Genomic DNA, 18,074 nt, shown 5'->3' with positions numbered 1-18,074 from the left:
ATGCAATCTGCAGTGTTATTTCTGTCACCAAGGCCAAATTTTCCAACTACCAGTGATTCTTCTTTGTTTCCAACTTTTGCATTCCAATCACCAGTGATAAGTAATACATCTTGATTGGTCAATTTCAGACTGCAGAAATTGATAAAAATCTTCAATTTCCTCAACTTTTGCTTTGGTGGTTGGTGTCTTAATTTGAATAATTGTCATATTAAGTGGTCTTCCTTGTAGGTGTATGGATATTATCCTATCACTGACAGCATTGTACTTCAGGAAAGATCTTGAAACATCTTTTGTGATGATGAATGCCACGCCATTCCTCTTCAATTTGTCATTCCTGGCATAATAGATCATATGGTTGTCTGATTCAAAATGGCCAAAACTGGTCCATTTCAGCTCACTAATGCCTAGGGTATCAATATTTATGTATTCCATTTCATTTTTGACAACTTCCAATATTCCTAGATTCATACTTCGTACATACTTTGTAGCCTCATCTTTCTCCTGCAGAGCGGCTGGTGGGTTTGAACGGTCAACCTTTTGGTTAGCAGCCAAATGCTTTAACCACTGCACCACTAGAGCACGTTATTAAGTTGTATCATTGTTACAATTGTTTTAGTTTGCATTTCCGCAATTAACTTACGCAGCAGCATATCACTGCAGTGGAGAGCACACACTCTGATATCAAGACAACCTGGGTTTAAACATGGGACACTTTACTGAGCTTCTCTAAGCCTTACTTTTCTTATTTGTAAAATAGGGATAAGAGAACTTTCCTCACATATTTGTTTTAGGGATTAAATAAGAGAATTCGTGCAAAGCACTTACATGCTTTGCTATACTCAGAGTAAGAACTTAATAAATGTTACATAAGGTTATCGATGAAATGATGGAAGGAATTTAGGCCCCCAGATGACAGTAGGGAGAAGTGCTACCCTGCCAATCTGGACTATACACCTCCAGATTGTTCTTTGAGAAAGAGACTTCCACCATATTTAAGTCACCAAATGTTTTGTGGTCTTTTTATTACAGCAGCTTAATCTATACCTCAACTAACACAGAAATAAGGACCTGGCAGTAAGTAAAAACAAAACATACGGCATTGGCTTAGTGGATGGGGAGGGTTAAAAGGCAATAGACACAAAAGTGTGGAAAGCCAATAACCCTTGTCATGGCATAATAAACCACTTGGTAAAATCTAAGGCAAACCACATACTTATGGTGACTGAAACACATGAGGGAGTAGTTATAAAAATGGAGAATGCTGGAATACACTGGTAATTCTTGTTGCTTCTACCATGATCTCATATGAATAAGGTAAGCTCGATGAAAATTGTCCTATTTGCAAGCAGAGATGAAAGGGATAGTGCTTTGTAAAGGGAGGTTCCCTCTGCCTGTGGCCTATGAATTGAATTGACTAAGAGTCCAGAAATACGGGGCCATGCAAGATGGCAAAATAATCTCTGTCCCGAATAACAGAACATGGACAACCTTTCTCAAAGGCCACATATACAAATAGACAATAGTGGCCTATCTAACACAGGGATTAGGGTAAGGGTGCTGCTCTCAACAACAAAAGTGTTTCACATCATCTCAATCCATTAACTTGAGGGAAAGGAATAAGCCAAGTACAAAAGCCCATAACTCAAAAGGTAAGAAATCTCTGTCTAGAAGAGTTCTTTAAGTGAAATTACCTTCATATGAAACTGGTTAGATGCAAAAAGCCTAGAAGCCTACAATGGTTAAATGTTTGAGGGAACTGAACTGCCAAACAAACTACAAACCCAGCTTGCAAACAGCTGGGATTGTGTGATCCTTAAAGGAGCACTCAGCCTCTAAGTGTGCACTTGCAAGAACTAGACTGTGCAAAGTACACAGACCCCAAGAAGAACAAACTCACTTATACATTAGACGTGGCAAACAAGGGTGATGGACAGCTATGAACCCCCTAAAGGGCAAAATCAGGGCTCCCAGAAGACTGTGAACAAGATAGCTGCTCATAGAAAATTAAAGGTGGCCAGACAGGCTGACTCAAGCACTAGCTACTGCCAGGCTACACCTCATGATCTCTGCCGAGCAGGATTAGATGACTTCTGTATACCACTGTCTGCTGTATCTCCTGTTCTTCCTAAATACTTTGTGATTGTCTTATATTTATTCCATCATCATATGGTAAGGTGTGGGCAGACTTGTCTACTCATTTATTTGTTGCTGAAATGCAAGGCACTAGTCTGATGGGGGTATTCCTCACATCACTCAGAAATCTCAGAGTTTGAGCTGATGGGACCTGAAATTGTCTCACTTGGGGGGAGGCAGTGCATTTGTAATAAGAGTGCTCACAGATATCTGAATGGCCAGACGGTGAATTATGGCATACTAATCTCCTAAATCATTCTTCCCCTCTTCCAAGGTAAAGATGCTTTAGCTGGGCACATGGCTGGTTAGTACAAGGCTAAAGCTACATTTTCATTCTGTCTCACAGCTAGGTGTGGCCATCTTACCAGATGTGAACTCATAGCGAAACTGAAGCATGCCACTATGAGGTCTTGGCCTTAAAGCATCATTTTTCTTCAGCCTCTTACCTCTGCCTGCAGGCGGGACCATGGATGAAACCCAGCTTCCATCCCTAGACATAAACAAGCCCTACCCAGAAGATGACAGGAGGAACCTGGATCCATAAATGACTGCATGGACCAGAGATGTCCACCATCCTGTCACCTCTACACTGTTCATAAGAAACATTTTCACCAGGCTCTAGTTCAGTTACTTAAAGAATAGCTTCTCCAAACTATGGTTTACCTAATCTCAGCAGCCACTTGATAAGGGGTTGTTTTCCAAACATCCCCTTCCACAGTTTTCCCATCAGCCATTCTTACTGTGATCATGTTACTTGTATTCTTTTTTTCACAAATGGCAGGTAATTGCTGGTGATCTTTCTTCAATATTTCAAAGAGCTCCAACCTTTCTTTTATGAAATCTGGTTGTTTTATCACCTGAAAAATCATTAGAATACAGTTAATGTATGTGTTGCTGTTGTTACGTGCTGTCAAGTCGGACCAGACTCATAACGACCCCTCCTTGGGTTTCCGAGGCAGTATCACTACAGAAGTCAATTGCCCAACCTTCCTTCTGAGGAGTGGCTGGTGGATTTGAACCACCAGCCTTTGGGTTAACAGTCAAGTGCCTTAGGCTCTTTGCTACCAGAGCTCCCGTTAATATACATAGCCCAGTTTTTCCCAGATGCTTAGCTCTACATCACTTTCACCTCCTCACTGCTTTCTTAGCATGCTATAGATTGTTTCCATTGCTTAGTCTCTGTTACTCTACTCACCTGCAGAAGACTCCTCACCACTTATCTAATCCCTTAGTTCTTGGGGTTGTTCTCTAGTTGTTTACCCTGAGAGTGTCTTAACTCCTCAACCTGACTGATTCCTCTGGAGTCAGGGACTCTTCCTTTGTTCCTACCACAATGTTGATGCTCAATAAATACTTTCTGGTTGTTTTAATGGTTGATATTTTAAAAAGAAAGAAAGCAAAGTGGCCAGTTTCTAAACACAAAAGAAAGAAAAGCTCTGTCATCTGTCACTTAAGCAAACTAAGTGACACTTTAAATATAGTTGTGTGGCTAGTTCATCTCTAAGACAAGGTATCTTAGACTTAAGCTTTGCAAAGTTTTAAATATACTACTGTGGCCCAAGTAGTAATTTAATTAGTAATTATATTTTTTAATACAAATTCTGGGTAATTAACCACATAAACTTGTTTAAAATAAATAGTATTTCATATTATTCCTGTAACAATGACTTACCTCATTATTGGGCTCACTTTCCTCCTTGTTTTTAGTGTCCTTTTCTTGGCTTTGACTAGAAGAAAGCTGAGAGATAAAGGTAAATTATAAACAACTTGTACCAGTGACAAGAAAAAGGAAACACATCTGAAACCTGAGGAGGAAGAAAGCTGTTGCCAATAGGCAGCAGTTTCGCATGCTTAGAGGCTCAAGGCTGGCTCTCCTGACAGTTGCACAGAACCCTTGAGTTAGTCCTGTCTGAGGTTCAGTTCTTCCTATTTGTGTACTTCATACATTCTTGCTAAGTACATTTAATGTGTTTTTCCCTTTAAAGTTTTTTCCTCTAAACTTTAAGCAAATAAAATCACTGGAAAATGTCACTGACCTGCCATCAGAGATGTTAAATGCACTATATCATAAACATGTGGCTAATACACTACAATGACATTTGACAACTGAAAACACCCCACTGACTGAGAAAGACTTCAGAACTTAGAAAGTTTATTATGTTAAAAGAAGATGCTTTGTCTTTTACAGGCGGAGAGATGCGTGGCCTGCAGTTACCGCCTGAGCCTGGTCCTCCTGGCGCCGGCCCAGGGTCCTGATTACCTGCGCGTCCGCCGCCGCATGCCGGGACTCCGGCCCAGCCACCAGCGCCGCGCTCCCCGCTTTCGCCTGGCGGCTGAGCTCCTCCGCCAGGCATAGCCGCAGGCGGTATAGGCGGTGGCGCAGGTCGCGGTTCTCGGCTCGGAGCTGCTCAACCTCTCGTGTGAGACACTGTCCCTTGCCCGGATACCACTCGGACGCGTGCAGTTGTTCGTCCCTCAGTCGCTGCACCTCGGCCCGCAGCCAGCGGATGTCCTCCTCCTGCCGCGCCAGACGCGAGGCTACGGCCTCTACAGCTAAGGCCTCTGCCGCCATGGTGCCTGCCTCCCGAGGCTGGGTGACCGCGCGGGGTGGCTGTGACCGCGACTGCAGCTGCGGCGACAGTCCGGGAGAGGCGGGACAAGACGAAGTCAAGGCGGGGCTCTGGGTACTGCCACAAAGAGGCTGAGAGGAGAGGCGTGACTAGGCGCTGAGTACCGCTGGGGGACAGGGCGAGGGCGGGATTGCAGGGAGAGGCCGAAAGGAGCGCAGGGCACTGCTGGGGGTGGGGCGCTGGTGGAGCAAAGAAGCGAGGGGGGCTGGCCGGGGTGGGCCGGGGCGGGGCCAAGGCGGGGCTGTGGCTTGTAGCACTCCAAGGGACAGGACCGAGCCCTTGCTCCCCGCCCTGTGAGGGGTAGGACTGCACAATGGTCTGAGCCTGAGGCTTGGTCTAGGGCCAGAATGGGCTTGAGGTCCCTTTAGAGGTGCGCTCACCGGCTACGGGCGGTGTCGCTATTCGTGGGCTGAAACGCTAATTGCCCAGAATCTGGAAAAAGCCAACATCTCCATTCCTCCGACTGGCTTCTCTTTGTCTTTGTGAATTCTAGCTAGCATCACAATAATTTCGCCTCTCAAACAGGTTCTGAAAGATGGCCTCTGAGGCATTTATTTGTGCGTTCACTTCGGAGAGACTCAATAGATTCTGAAGTCACATTGGCTGTAATCTTTCCAGAAGCCGTTCGCCAGGCCTGGCTCTTCTGTGGTGCCACAAGGTCGGTTCGAGCAGGTTACCTTTGGGTTATTAGCCTAGTGAAGACTATCTGTGCAAAGGTAGCCACCGAGAATCGACCTCCTGGGCCTTAATTTTTCATTTCCAAGGCTGCCCAAGTGCAGAAACTGCAGGTCCAGGGCACACATAAGATCTCTATGAAAAATTAAATATGACCTGCACGAAATTGCTAGTCACATCCACCTTTGTATTCCTCATAAACATGAGCACGAACTTTCCTGCAGAGGTAACACGAATTGATTTTCATGAACATTCTGTGTTACCTGGGTGCGGGGACCCTGAGTAGAGGTCCTTGCCTTCTACTAACAAAGAATTGAATGAAAGCAAAAAATCAAGCTCACTCAGCATAATGTCCTCCAAGCTCATCCATGCTATGTGGTGTTTTGCAGATTCTACATTATTCTTTAGCATTGCATAGTATTCCATTGTGTGTATGTACCATAGTTTGGTTATCCATTCCTCAGTTGATGGACACCTAGGTTGTTTCCATCTTTTGGCTATTGTAAATAGTGTTGCGATGAACATGGGTGTGCATATATCTGTTCTTGTCATGGCTCTCACTTCTTTAGGATATATACCTAGTAATGGAATGGCTGGGTCAAACGGTATTTCTAATTCCAACTTTTGAAGGAATTGCCATACTGCTTTGAGTTTGGTTTGGTTTTATCAGCATTTTATAACTAATCAAGTTTTTTTTGGGAAAGCTTAGAGTCCTTTAATTTGTATCCTCTTTATCTTACCCAAGCACCTAGTTTGCCAGCTTATCAATTCTCTGATACCAGTGGCCAGAATTATGTGGTGGTCTACAGGTAGGCTAAATTTCAAGGGTATTGAGTCAGGGGCCTGTTTGACCTGGCTAGCTGGATTCCCTGACTGTCTCATTAGGGCTCAGTGTGACAAACAATATTTCAAACTTTTTACAAAGATTAATTAATCTAATCTTCATAAAAAGAGATATTATTATTTTATTTCCATTTTATAGCTGGAAAAACTGAGGCACAGAGAAGTGAAGTGACTTGATCAAGGTCTCAGCCAGTGGATGACAAAGCAGCACTCAAATCCACAGTCTGATTTCAGTGTCCATGCACACTATGGTGAAATTTCATTTAATATGTCATATAATAGTAGTGTAGTGCCTAAGACACTTGACTGCTAACCAGAAGGCTGGCGGTTCAAACCTACCAGCCACTCTTTGGAAGGAAGTTTGGGCAATCTACTTCTGTAGTGATACTGCTTCAGAAATCCAAGGAGGAGTCTCTATGAGTTGAGTCCGACTCAATGACACGTAACAATAACAACAACATAATGTGATATAGGTAATAAATGCCGTAGATGTCCCAAGATGGGTGAGCTTAGCTTGGGGTAGTGTAGATACCAGGAAGGAAATTGCTGTAGAAAATTAAGCTTGGGAGATATTGAAAAAGTGGGAGATGTTAGAAATCTGTTGCTGTTGAGTCTATTTCAATTCATGGCAACTCCATGTGTGTCAGAGTGCTCCATAGAGTTTTTATTGGCTGCTTTTTGTGAAGTAGATCACCAGACCTTTCTTCCAAGTTGCTTCTGGGTGGACTCCAACTTCCAAACTGTCAGTTAGCAGCTTTATTTGTTAACTGTTTGCACCAACCAGGGACTCCACAGGAGATATTGTTGTTGTTGTTGTCATGTGCCATCAAGTCGGACCCGACTCATAGCGACCCCTCTTTGGGTTTCCGAGACAGTATCACTATGGAAGTAGATTGCCCAACCTTCCTTCCAAGGAGATATTAGAAAAACCAAAATATATTAAATGTACTTATGAAGAATGAAGGAGCTCTGGTGGCACAGTGGTTAAAGCATTCAGCTGCTAACCAAAAGGTGCGTGATTTGAACTAACAAGCTGCTCTGCGGAAAAAAGATGAGGCAGCTTCTTCCATAAAAATGTACAACCCTGGAAACCCAATGGGGCAATTCTACTCTGTCTGATAAGGTTGCTATAAGTCAGAACTGATTTGATGGCAGTGGGTTTTGGATTTTATTATCAAGAAAGTGTGAAAAGTAGATAAAGAAATGACTAAACCTCAGATTATGGCAAGGGAGGAGTGACACTCTAGAAGCAGAATAAGTGTGTGGAAAGGAGCTAATTGGATTAAGCTAACTGGAATCACAAATAGCTCTCAGAAGGAGGCTCTATAAAGTAGGGTACTACCTAATACCACTGTATCTTTCTTACCCCTTCTCACATAAGCTTCTGGAAAGAGTTTTATAGACTCATTAGCTCCATATTTTTCCCAGTTATCCTTAACCCACTGCCATCTGGTTTCTGCTCCTTCCGTTCTGCACAACTAACATATTTTTGCATGCCTTTGTCCCTCCCTCAATCCTCCCGAAAAGTTTCCTTGGGCCCCTTTGTAATTTATCTTTCCCAGGCTTCTGCCCCATCTCCCAGTCCTCAAGCTACCACTGATCTGTTTTCTGTCACTATAGATGAGTTTCCATTTTCTAGAATTATCTACAAATGAAATAATACAGTATATACTCCCTTTGCCTGGCTTCTTTCACTCAGCTAATAATTTTTAGATTTACCCATATTTTGGGTATGTCTATGGTTCATTAGTTTTTATTGCCGCATAGTATTCCATTGTACATTATAATTTGTTTCCCCATTCATTCATCTCTTATTGGGAATTTGGGTTGGATTTGCCTAGGTTTGGTTAGGATTTATCTCACAGTGAATCCAGTGGGTCCTCAAACACATACTGTGACAGTTTTCCCAGTTCCAGAATGCAGAGTTGGATTAGCTATACTCAGCAACTGGCAGAATCTTTATAGTGGCTCCCTGATCCATGGACTTAAGGCTATTCTAGTAGAAAAGGCTAAGCATAAGCTACATCCTATGAAAACAGTTAAAGAGAAGAAATACCACATCCTTGAAAGGATTTAAAAAGGAGTTCTGGTAGCATAGTGGGGAAAGTATTTGACTGTTAACACTACAGCAAACTACAAACCCTAAGATGGGAGGGAGATTGTGGAGGAGAGGAAGATGAAGGGGGAGTTGATGTGAAAGATGATGGAGTGGCATGGCAGTTTGGAAAAGATGGACATTTGGGACATCTTTAACCTCCACCTCATAGGGACCGGGCTTGTGCTGATCTTTCTAAGAGAAATTATTCAAGCAGTTGGTGTCAGAATGGTGGGGTTTGCTGCAATGGCCCAGACTCACTGGAATATGTGGTTTTGGAAAAAAGGAGATAAAACAGGAGAATAAGAAACCTTTGGTTTCTGGATGGGATTAAAAACACCCATGGATTATAGCAGCTGTTTTGTTGAGATCAGTTACCCAAGACAAAAACTATTTTGGAATTTAGAAGAGGTGGATCTTACTCCTTGAGGATTTGGCTAGTTGCATGTATGTGAAAAATACAGAGTGATAAGGAGAGGGTGAGACTTACAATTCCTTGGTTGCTGTTATCAGTAATAGCTACAAAGACAGGGAAAAAGTAATGTAGGGGTAGGTTGTAGCACTGAGTCAAGCTCTGATCACACTGAGTCAAGCTCAGATCCAGTCCAATTAGAGCTATGACCAGTAGTCTCAGGCCTACCCAGAAAAGAAAAATTGTGTCAGAACAACAGGCAATACCCCTATGACCACCGATAACCAGGAAGGTAGTTCGGGAAAGGAATGGGCAAAACCAAGAAACTGTTGAAAGCAGGGGGTATAGGGTAAAAATCTGCTTCAGTTTGTAGATTGGCATCATCAGCTTCCTGAGGAACTTTTACTAAAATGGATTGTAAAAGTCCCTAATTTAGGGGCAGTGCTTTAGTTTTGAATGCTACAGAAGGGAAGAGTATGTTTGGGTTGATGAAAGACCCACAGCTCACTATGGAACAGGCAGAAATGTTGTTCCAAGATCCATTTACAGGGCAGGTTAAACCAGAGGAGGCAGCCAGCCTGTTGGACTGGATAAAATTTGCAGTCAGGTTTGTATATCCTGAGAAGGGAAACTGTCCATTTCCCCCTCTAAATACACCCTGGAACTCTCCGGAGGAAGCGACTATGTGCTGCTTATGCAAACCGCCCATGCTGGAATGGCTTTATGGTGATCAGGATATTCACTCAATGAGTATGCTTCTTATACAGGTCATGGCAGATACAGTAATCAAGAGAGCCCCTGCTACAAGGACACCCCGTGTAACTTTGCTACTGCAGGATCAAGCAACAATCTGAGAAGACGTGTCAGGTCTATTGGCACAACTTCCCTACATGAGTCTTACGGATACAACAAACATAAGACTGATTAACAGGAGAATGGGAAGGGGCAATGGAAAAAGAACTTACCTCACTCAGTAGGTCAGAGATTTTTCGACAGTTACTAAGGAATGGGATGAATATAGTGGACATTGATGGAGTTGAGACAAAGGTGCTAATGCAGCATTATGGGAGGTTGGGTGGACGAATGGAAACCCCTGCTGATCCCCTGGCTTTAAAGAGGCCTAAACAAGTTTGTTCTATTCACTCCAATTGGAGGAATTTAATAATGGGAACTCCCACCTGGGACCAATTGAAGCAGAGGCTCAGCTAGTTGATGAAGATAGAGACTAATGAGGGGTCCAGGGTCTTCTAGTCCAGCCCCCAGGAGGGGACCTGAGGCTGTATGCACATGTGTAGGTAAAAAATGGCCTGGGGATGGAGAAGAGACCTTCTTGGGACTCTTGGACACAGGAGCCCAATGTATCATCATCCCAAAACCTGTCAATGAAATGTTGAAGGGACCTAAGGGTAAATTGGGGGGATATGGGGATGTAACAGTTAATGGGACTAAGGTGAAAGTTTGGATGAGAATTGGAAGATTTAAACAGATGTTGTATGAAGTAGTTGCATCTCCTGTGCCCAAAAGTATTATTGGGATGGATATTATGTCTAATTGGAGAACTCTTCCTCTGCCTGATATTATAAAACTGAAGGTGTGTAAGTCTGCCCTTAGGGAAGTATTGATTGGACATGCTAAATGGGAAGCATTAGAATTTCCCAAACCCACTCAGGTTGTTAACTTGAAACTGTATTGGATACCTGGTGAACAAAACGAAATTACTGCTTTGATTAAAGACATGCTAAAGGCTGGAGTACTGATGCCAACAAATTCCCTGTATAACAGTCCTATATGGCCCATGGAAAAGGCAAATGTCTCATAGAGACTGATAGTAGACTACTGAGGCCTAAATAAAGTAGTGCCATCAGTGGCTTAAGCTGTTCCAGACATGGTATCAATGGTGCAGGAATACAACAGGCTAAAGGAGATTGTTACTCAGTGATTGATCTTGCAAATGCTTTATTCTCCATACCAATCTCATAAAAGAGTCAGTCACAGTTTGCTTTCACATGGGAAGGCTCTCAATATACCTTCAGTGTTTTGCCACACAGTTATATGAATTCACCATCTTACTGTTATGGCTTAGAAGAGACTTGGACTTGGTGCATATTTCAAATAGGTGATACATTACATTGATGATGTTATGTTAATATCAAACACAGAAGAACAGGCTAGAGCAGGTTTGAAAACAGTGGTGGCCCACATGACCAAGAAAAGCTGGTTAATAAATCCAGCAACAATCCAGGGTCCCAGCCAAATGGTGAAATTCTGGAAAATAACTTGGATAAGAGACACTTGTGACATTCCACAGGTAACCAAAAATAAGTTGCTGTCATGATCTACCACCAAAACTAAGCAGAAAGCCCAACATTTAATTGGTCTATTTGGATTTTGGAAAACACATATTCCACATCTGGGAATATTGCTGGCTCTCATCCATAAAGCCACTTGGAGGAAAACTGTGTTGAACGGGGGCCCAAGTAACAGCCGGTTATGTCTGAAATACAGAAAGCAATCTCACTCTTCTTACCTTTAGACCCTTATGATCCACATTCAGACATGATTTTGGAGGTGTCTGCTACACATGCTTACGCAGACTGGTTGTTCTTGTTATGTGCCGTTGAGTCAGACCCGACTCATAGCAACCCTTCCTTGGGTTTCCAAGGCAGTATCACTATGGAAGTAGATTGCCCAACCATCCTTCCAAGGAGCTGAAGGCTTTTCCTGACTCTTGCAGCCACAGGGGCTGAGGAGCTCAAGGCTGGCAGGCAGTACACTGGCTGTTGACTCCAACGAATGACAAATCCAAGATCTCCAGGCCGAATGGTGGATTGTTTACTCATGGACAGTTGTAGGCAGCACAACAGAATTCCAATCCACAGAAGAATGTCTCTTTTCCCAGAAAGTCCATAGATATACTGGAAGCAGGCCACACCCCTAGGGAAACTGCCTTTCAACAAATTGCTGGCTAAAAACATAATCATCTGATCCCATTATGGAAATAACCATATCACAACAGCTTAAACCACACAGAATTGTGGTCCAGCCAAGTTGACACACAGCTCCAACTATCACAGTCCACCCCTTGTCAACTTGGCAGTTGTACACATCTTCTTAACCATATATAATCTCTAAATAAGGACAATTATAAAGTCATATTTGCACCTAACATGATATGCTAACACACGTACAACCAAAATGCATTAACCTTATTTACATTTCACAGTTCATACAGAAGGAAACAAAAATATTTGATGCACATATACAATGAAGAAATATAGCAATCACAGTCCTCATTTCTGCAGCTGGTCACATGGTTGTAGCTGATATTCAGAACTACCTTCTTCCATCACCCATTCTGTATTTCCCTTCCCCTTAGGAAGCACCTCAGCTGGTCATGGTTCTTTGCCTGGTGGGGTGACTTAAACCTTCATTTCTTCATTCAGTCATATCAGAATTGGGTTGCTATAATTTTCCATTGACTTTAATCACAGGGCATGGTAGTACTAAGAGATGTCCTAAAGAATCTCCTGTATTTCAGAGCTGAGGCAAAAACCTGAGAGTGCTGCCCTACAATGACTACTGGGATTCTGAACTAGAAAGTTTTCAGATGCTTCATCATGATACATGCCATTTGAAAGGCAATTACTCACCTGCTGTTGGGCTCAGAGCTGCTTTTGCTTTGGGGCAGCTTTATTTTAAGGCCAGGGCCCCGAGTTAGGTGGGCACCGGGCTCAGGGCTGCTTTTGCTCAGGGCAGCTCTACTGTAAGGTCAGGGCCCAAGGTTCGCAGGTGCAGAGCAGTTAGGAACAACTAGGGGAGGCGAACTTGTCTGTCAGTTTTTCATCCTGTGGTGGCTTACATGTTGTTGTGAGGCTGGAGGCTATGCCACTGGTGTTACAAAATGCTAACAAGGTTACCCATGGTAGACAGGTTTCAGAAGAGCTTCCAGACTAAGACAGACTCAGAAGAAACAAGAGGCCATCCACTTCTCAAACAATTAGCCAGGAAAACCTTATGAATGGCAGTGAAACACTGTCTGATATATTACTGGAAAACTTTATGAATAGCCCTGAAACACTGTCCAATATAGTGCCAGAATATGAGCCCATCAGGTCAGAAGGCACTCAAAATTTGACTGGGGAAGAGCTGACTCCTCAGAGTAGAGACAACCTTGACAATATGGATAGAGTGAAGCTTTCAGGACCTCCATTGGCTGATGTGGCATGACTCAAAATGAGTAGGAACAGATGCAAACATCCATTAATAATTGGAACATGGAATGTACAAATTATGTATCTAGGAAAATTGAAAGTTGTCAAAAATGAAATGGAACAAATAAAGATTAACATCCTAAGTATTAGTAAGCTGAAATGGACTGGTTTTAGCCATTGTGAATCAGACAAACTATATGATCTACTCTGGTAGCATAGTGCCTAAGGCACTTGACTGCTAACCAGAAGGCTGGCAGTTCAAACTCACCAGCCACTCCTCGGAAGGAAGGTTGGGCAATCTACTTCTGTAGTGATACTGCCTCAGAAACCCAAGGAGGGGTCGCTATGAGTCAGGTCTGACTCCATGGCAGATAACAACAACATGCCTAGAAAGACAAATTGAAGAGGAATAGTATGGCATTCATCATCACAAAGACTCTGTCCTGAAGTACAATGCTGTCAGTGATAGGATAATATCCATACACCTACAAGGCAGACCAGTTATTACTACTATTACTCAAATCTATGCACCAACCACTAAAGCCAAAGATAAGGAAATTGAAGATTTCTGCCAACTTCTGCAATCTGAAATTGACCGAACATGCAATTGTGTTGATTATCACTGGTGACTGGAACGCGAAAGTTGGAAACAAAGAAGAGTTATTAGTAGTTGGAAAATATGACCTTGGTGATAGAAATAATGCTGGAGATTGCATGATAGAATTTTGCAAGACCAATGACTTTTTCAACAACATAAGTGACAGCTATACATATGGACTTCACCAGATGAAATACACAGGAATCTGATTGACTACATCTGTGGAAAGAGGCAAGGTTCAGTATGTTCAGCCAAAGAAGGCCAGGAGCTGATTGTGGAACAGACCATCAACTGCTTACATGCATGTTCATTTGAAGTTGAAAACAATTAAAACAAGTCCATGAGAGCCAAGATAAGATGTTGATAACATCCCTCCTGAATTTAGAGACCATCTAAAGGATAAATTTGATGCATTGAACACGAATGACTGAAAAACAGAGGAACTGTGGGATGACATCAAGTATATCATCCATGAAGAAAGCAAGAGATCAATAAAAAGACAGGAAAAGAAGATAATACCAAAATGGATGTCAGAAGCAACTGAAAATTGTCCTTGAGTGGAGAGTAGCTGAAGCAAATGGAAGAAATGAAAAGATAAAAGAGCTGAACAGAAAATTTCAAAGAGCAGCTTGAGAAGACAAAGCTAATTACTATAATGAAATGTGCAAAGACCTGGAGTTAGAAAACCAAAAGGCAAGAACATGCTTGGCATTTCTCAAGCTGAAAGAACTGAGGGGAAAAAAAATTTAAGCCTCACATTGCAATATTGAAAGATTCTGTTGTTGTTGTTGTGTGCTGTCAAGTCACACCCAACTCATAGTGACCCCTCCTTGGGTTTCTGAGGCAGTATCACTATGGAAGTAGATTGCCCAACCTTCTTTCTGAGGAGTGTCTATGAGCAAAATATTGAATAATGCAGGAAACATCAAAAGAAGTTGGAAGGAATGCACAGAGTTCCTGTACCAAGTTCAAAGTGCAAAGCTCTAGGGGCTGTGTGAAAACCCTCAACCTTGGGGTCCAGCTCTGCCTCCTGCTCCCGGCCCACTGGAGCTAGAGGCGTTTCTTCACTCTGACAGCTGCTGGCTGCTGAGACTGAGAAGCCCCAAGGTTGACAAGTCAAAAGGCACAGTCCCGACGTTACCAAATCACACAGCAAGCCATTAACTTAAGTCCGTTGTAAATCCCAAGGTTGGCAGAGCATAGCAGGCTGCTGAGCAATGACATAGCTACATGCAGGGTCCAAGCGTGCCATAGTCTAGAGACCATTCCCAAGGCTTCTCCTTAAATATAGGAAACAGACCACATCCCAAAAGCTGCTTGTGGTACATCCCACCATGGATTTGATTGCCAGTCTCATCATGGGGAATAATTACCACCAGCTGCCCAACCACTCAACCAGGCCCAGCCAAGCTGACACACAAACATAACTATTACAAAGGGCTATCATTGCTGATGTCAGATGGATCTTAGCTGAAAGCAAAGAATACCAGAAATATGTTTACTTATATTTTGTTGACTATGCAAAAGCATTTGATTGTGTAGATCATAACAAATTATGGATAACATTGAGAAAATAGGAATTCCAGAACACTTGATTTTACTCATGAAGAACAAAGGGATACTGCATGGTTTAAAATCAAGAAGAGAGTATGTCAGGGTTGTGTCCTTTCATCATACTTATTCAATATGTATGCTGAGCAAATAATCCGAGAAGCTGGATTATATGAAGAACATGGCATCAGGATTGGAGGAAGACTCATTAACAACCTGCAATACACAGATGACACAACTTTGCTTGCTGAAAGTGAGGATGACTTTGAGCACTTACTGATGAAGAATAAAGACTACAGTGTGCAGTATGGATTACAGTTCGATATAAAGAAAACAAAAATCCTCAGAACTGGTATTGCAGCTTCACGATAGGTGAAGAAAAGACTGAAGTTGTCAAGGACTTCATATTCCTTGGTTGTACAATCAACACTAATGGAAGCAGCAGTCAAGACATAAGATGACGTATTGCATTGGACAGATCTACTGCAAAGACCTCTTTCAAGTGATGAAGAGCAAAGATTTCTCCTTGAAGACTAAGGTGCACCTAACCTAAGGCATGGTATTTTCAATCATCTCTTATGCATGTGAGAGCTGGGCAATGAATAAGGAGAACTGAAGAAGAGTGGATGCTTTTGAGTTGTGATGTTGGAGAAGAATGCTAATAGTACCACAGACTGCTAAAAGGACTAACAAATCTGTCCTGGATGAAGTGTAGCTGGAATGGTCCTTAGAAGAGAGAATGGCCAGACTTTGTCTCACCTACTTTGGTCATGTTGTTAGAAGGAACCATTCCCTGGAGAAGGCTATCATGCTTGGTAAAGTGGAGGGCCAATGAAAAAGGGGAAAGCCCTCAACAAGATGTATTGACACAGTGGCTGCAATGATGTGCTCAGGTACAGCAAGGATTGTGAGGCTGGCACAAGACCAGGTAGTGTTACGTTCTGCTGTGCATAGGGTTGCTATGAGTAGGAGACAACTTGATAGCACCTATCAACAACAACAACATTGGGCATTGGTTGAGACTGCCTCAATGACAGAAGGGCATAAAATTATCATTAGACCTGAGATACCCATAATGTCTTGGGTGATGTCAGAGAAACATTCTAATAAGGAAGGTGGTGTCCAAAATAGTTCCTTAAACAAATGGAAATGGTTCATACAAGAACAAGCAACTGGAGGAATGCAGGGAGTCACCCACCATATTGGTGGTCATTAACTTCATGTCTCAACTTGGCTGGGCCTGGTTGAGTGGCTGGGCAGCTAGAAATAGTATGCCCTGTGATGAGACTGGTAATCAACTCCATGGTGGAATCTACTGTGAGCAGCTGAGTAGCTGCCTTAGTAATGTGTTCTGCTTCCTGTAGATAAGGAGAAACCTTGAGGAATGGTCTCTAGCTTATGGCACACTTGAACCCTGCATGTATCCGTGTCATTATTTAGCAGCCTGCCATGCTCTGCTGACCTTGAAACTTTCAGTGGTCTTGAATTAATGGCCTGCTGTGTGGTTTGGTAACATCAGAACTGTGCCTTTTTACTTGTCAACCTTGGGCTTGTCATTCTCAGCAGCCAGCAGCTGTCTGAGTGAAGAAAAGCTTCTAGCTTCAGTGGGCCGGGAGCAGGAGGCAGAACTGAAGCCTAAAGTTGAGGGGATTTCATGCAGCCCCTAGAGCCTGGCACTTTGAACTCAGACTTAAAGCCTTAAACTCTAAGAAAATAAACTCCTGTTTGTTAAAACCATCCCATTTGTGGTATATTCTTGTCAGAGCAGCACAGAGGTAACCAGAACAGTATCCATGACCAGGTAGCCTCCTTTCCCATAGGTCCTACCCTGGAACTGCCTGAGGAGCTGCCAGAACCAATTGACACAGGGATAGTGCCTTATGAACAACTTTCTGCAGATCAGCAGAAGGCTGCTTGGTTCACAGATGTCAGCTCCAGAGTACATAGACAAGAATTGATATGGAAAGCTGCTGCCATTAAGATCAGCAAATGGAAAGACCCTGACTGAAGAAGGTAAGAACAAGTCAGCTCAAGGAATTGCACTGCATGCTGTCTTCTAGCTGTCATGGAGGAATTGGCAGTGGTGACAGCCTGTATGTTTGGTTTTTTATTGACTCATAGACAGTGGCCAAATGACCTAGCTTTATGGTCAGGCAAATGGGCAAAGGAAAATTGGACCATTAAGGGAACATCCATGTGGGGCATGGACCTGTGGAAAGCACTCTGGGAATTCAGAGGATGCATTAGAGTAGGCCTTGTTGATGACCATCAGAAGAATCCTTCCAGGATTGGAAGGTGATCAGAATCATCAAGTGGACATGCTGGTACACTCCCTTAAGGTAGCCAATTTGGTCCATGAAATGAGTGGACATGGGGACATGGAGGTGCTGCAACCATGGGGTGCTGCAACAATGCAGATATGGGCTGAGTCTAGACACATCCCTCTTGTACCCTTGGAGGCATAAAGTGCGAATAAGGATGGCTCTGTTTGTCAACAAGAAAGAGAGAGGTTACAAATGGCTTGGGGACAGATTCCCTGGGGAGAAGGCCCTGCACACAGATAGCGAGTCGATTACGTAGGATCAATGATGCCTGTGGCTCCAGGTGGCTATAAATGGGTCCTCACAAGAATAGATACTTATTCTAGACTGGGCTTTGCTTATCCCATGACAGATGTAAATGCCAAAAACACCATTAAAGGATGGGAATAAATGATACTGTACCAATTTGGGCCACCAAGTTATATTTCCTCAGACCAAGGAACACACTTTACAGCCCATTGGGTGCAGCAATGCACCAAGAAACATCATATTAAGCAGACGTACTATGTTGCATACCATGCTTGCACACCAGATATTAATCCCACTTGGTCGGGATGTATTTTTTTTTATATGTTGTTGGATTTTGTTGGCTGGGAGTTTGTTGA

The 18,074-nt window shown here is 43.0% G+C and overlaps 1 protein-coding gene across 1 annotated transcript in view; it reads right to left on the bottom strand.

Moving 5' to 3' along the window:
* Positions 1-4,705, bottom strand: part of TARS3 (threonyl-tRNA synthetase 3) — a 123,289-nt gene extending 118,584 nt beyond the window's left edge. Inside the window, exons 1-3 of the mRNA XM_007959926.1 lie at positions 4,394-4,705; positions 3,806-3,871; positions 2,797-2,990 (exon numbers count right to left, since the gene is read on the bottom strand). Coding sequence (XP_007958117.1) covers positions 2,797-2,990; positions 3,806-3,871; positions 4,394-4,705 — 572 coding nt within the window. The remainder of the gene's footprint in view (positions 1-2,796; positions 2,991-3,805; positions 3,872-4,393) is intronic.
* Between the last annotated feature and the right edge of the window lie 13,369 nt (positions 4,706-18,074).

This window comes from Orycteropus afer, unplaced genomic scaffold (assembly GCF_000298275.1).
Source record: "Orycteropus afer afer isolate SDZICR_OR568_19922 unplaced genomic scaffold, OryAfe1.0 scaffold00019, whole genome shotgun sequence".
In the NCBI taxonomy this organism is placed as follows: domain Eukaryota; kingdom Metazoa; phylum Chordata; class Mammalia; order Tubulidentata; family Orycteropodidae; genus Orycteropus; species Orycteropus afer.
This window is presented reverse-complemented; position numbering and strand designations above follow the sequence as displayed.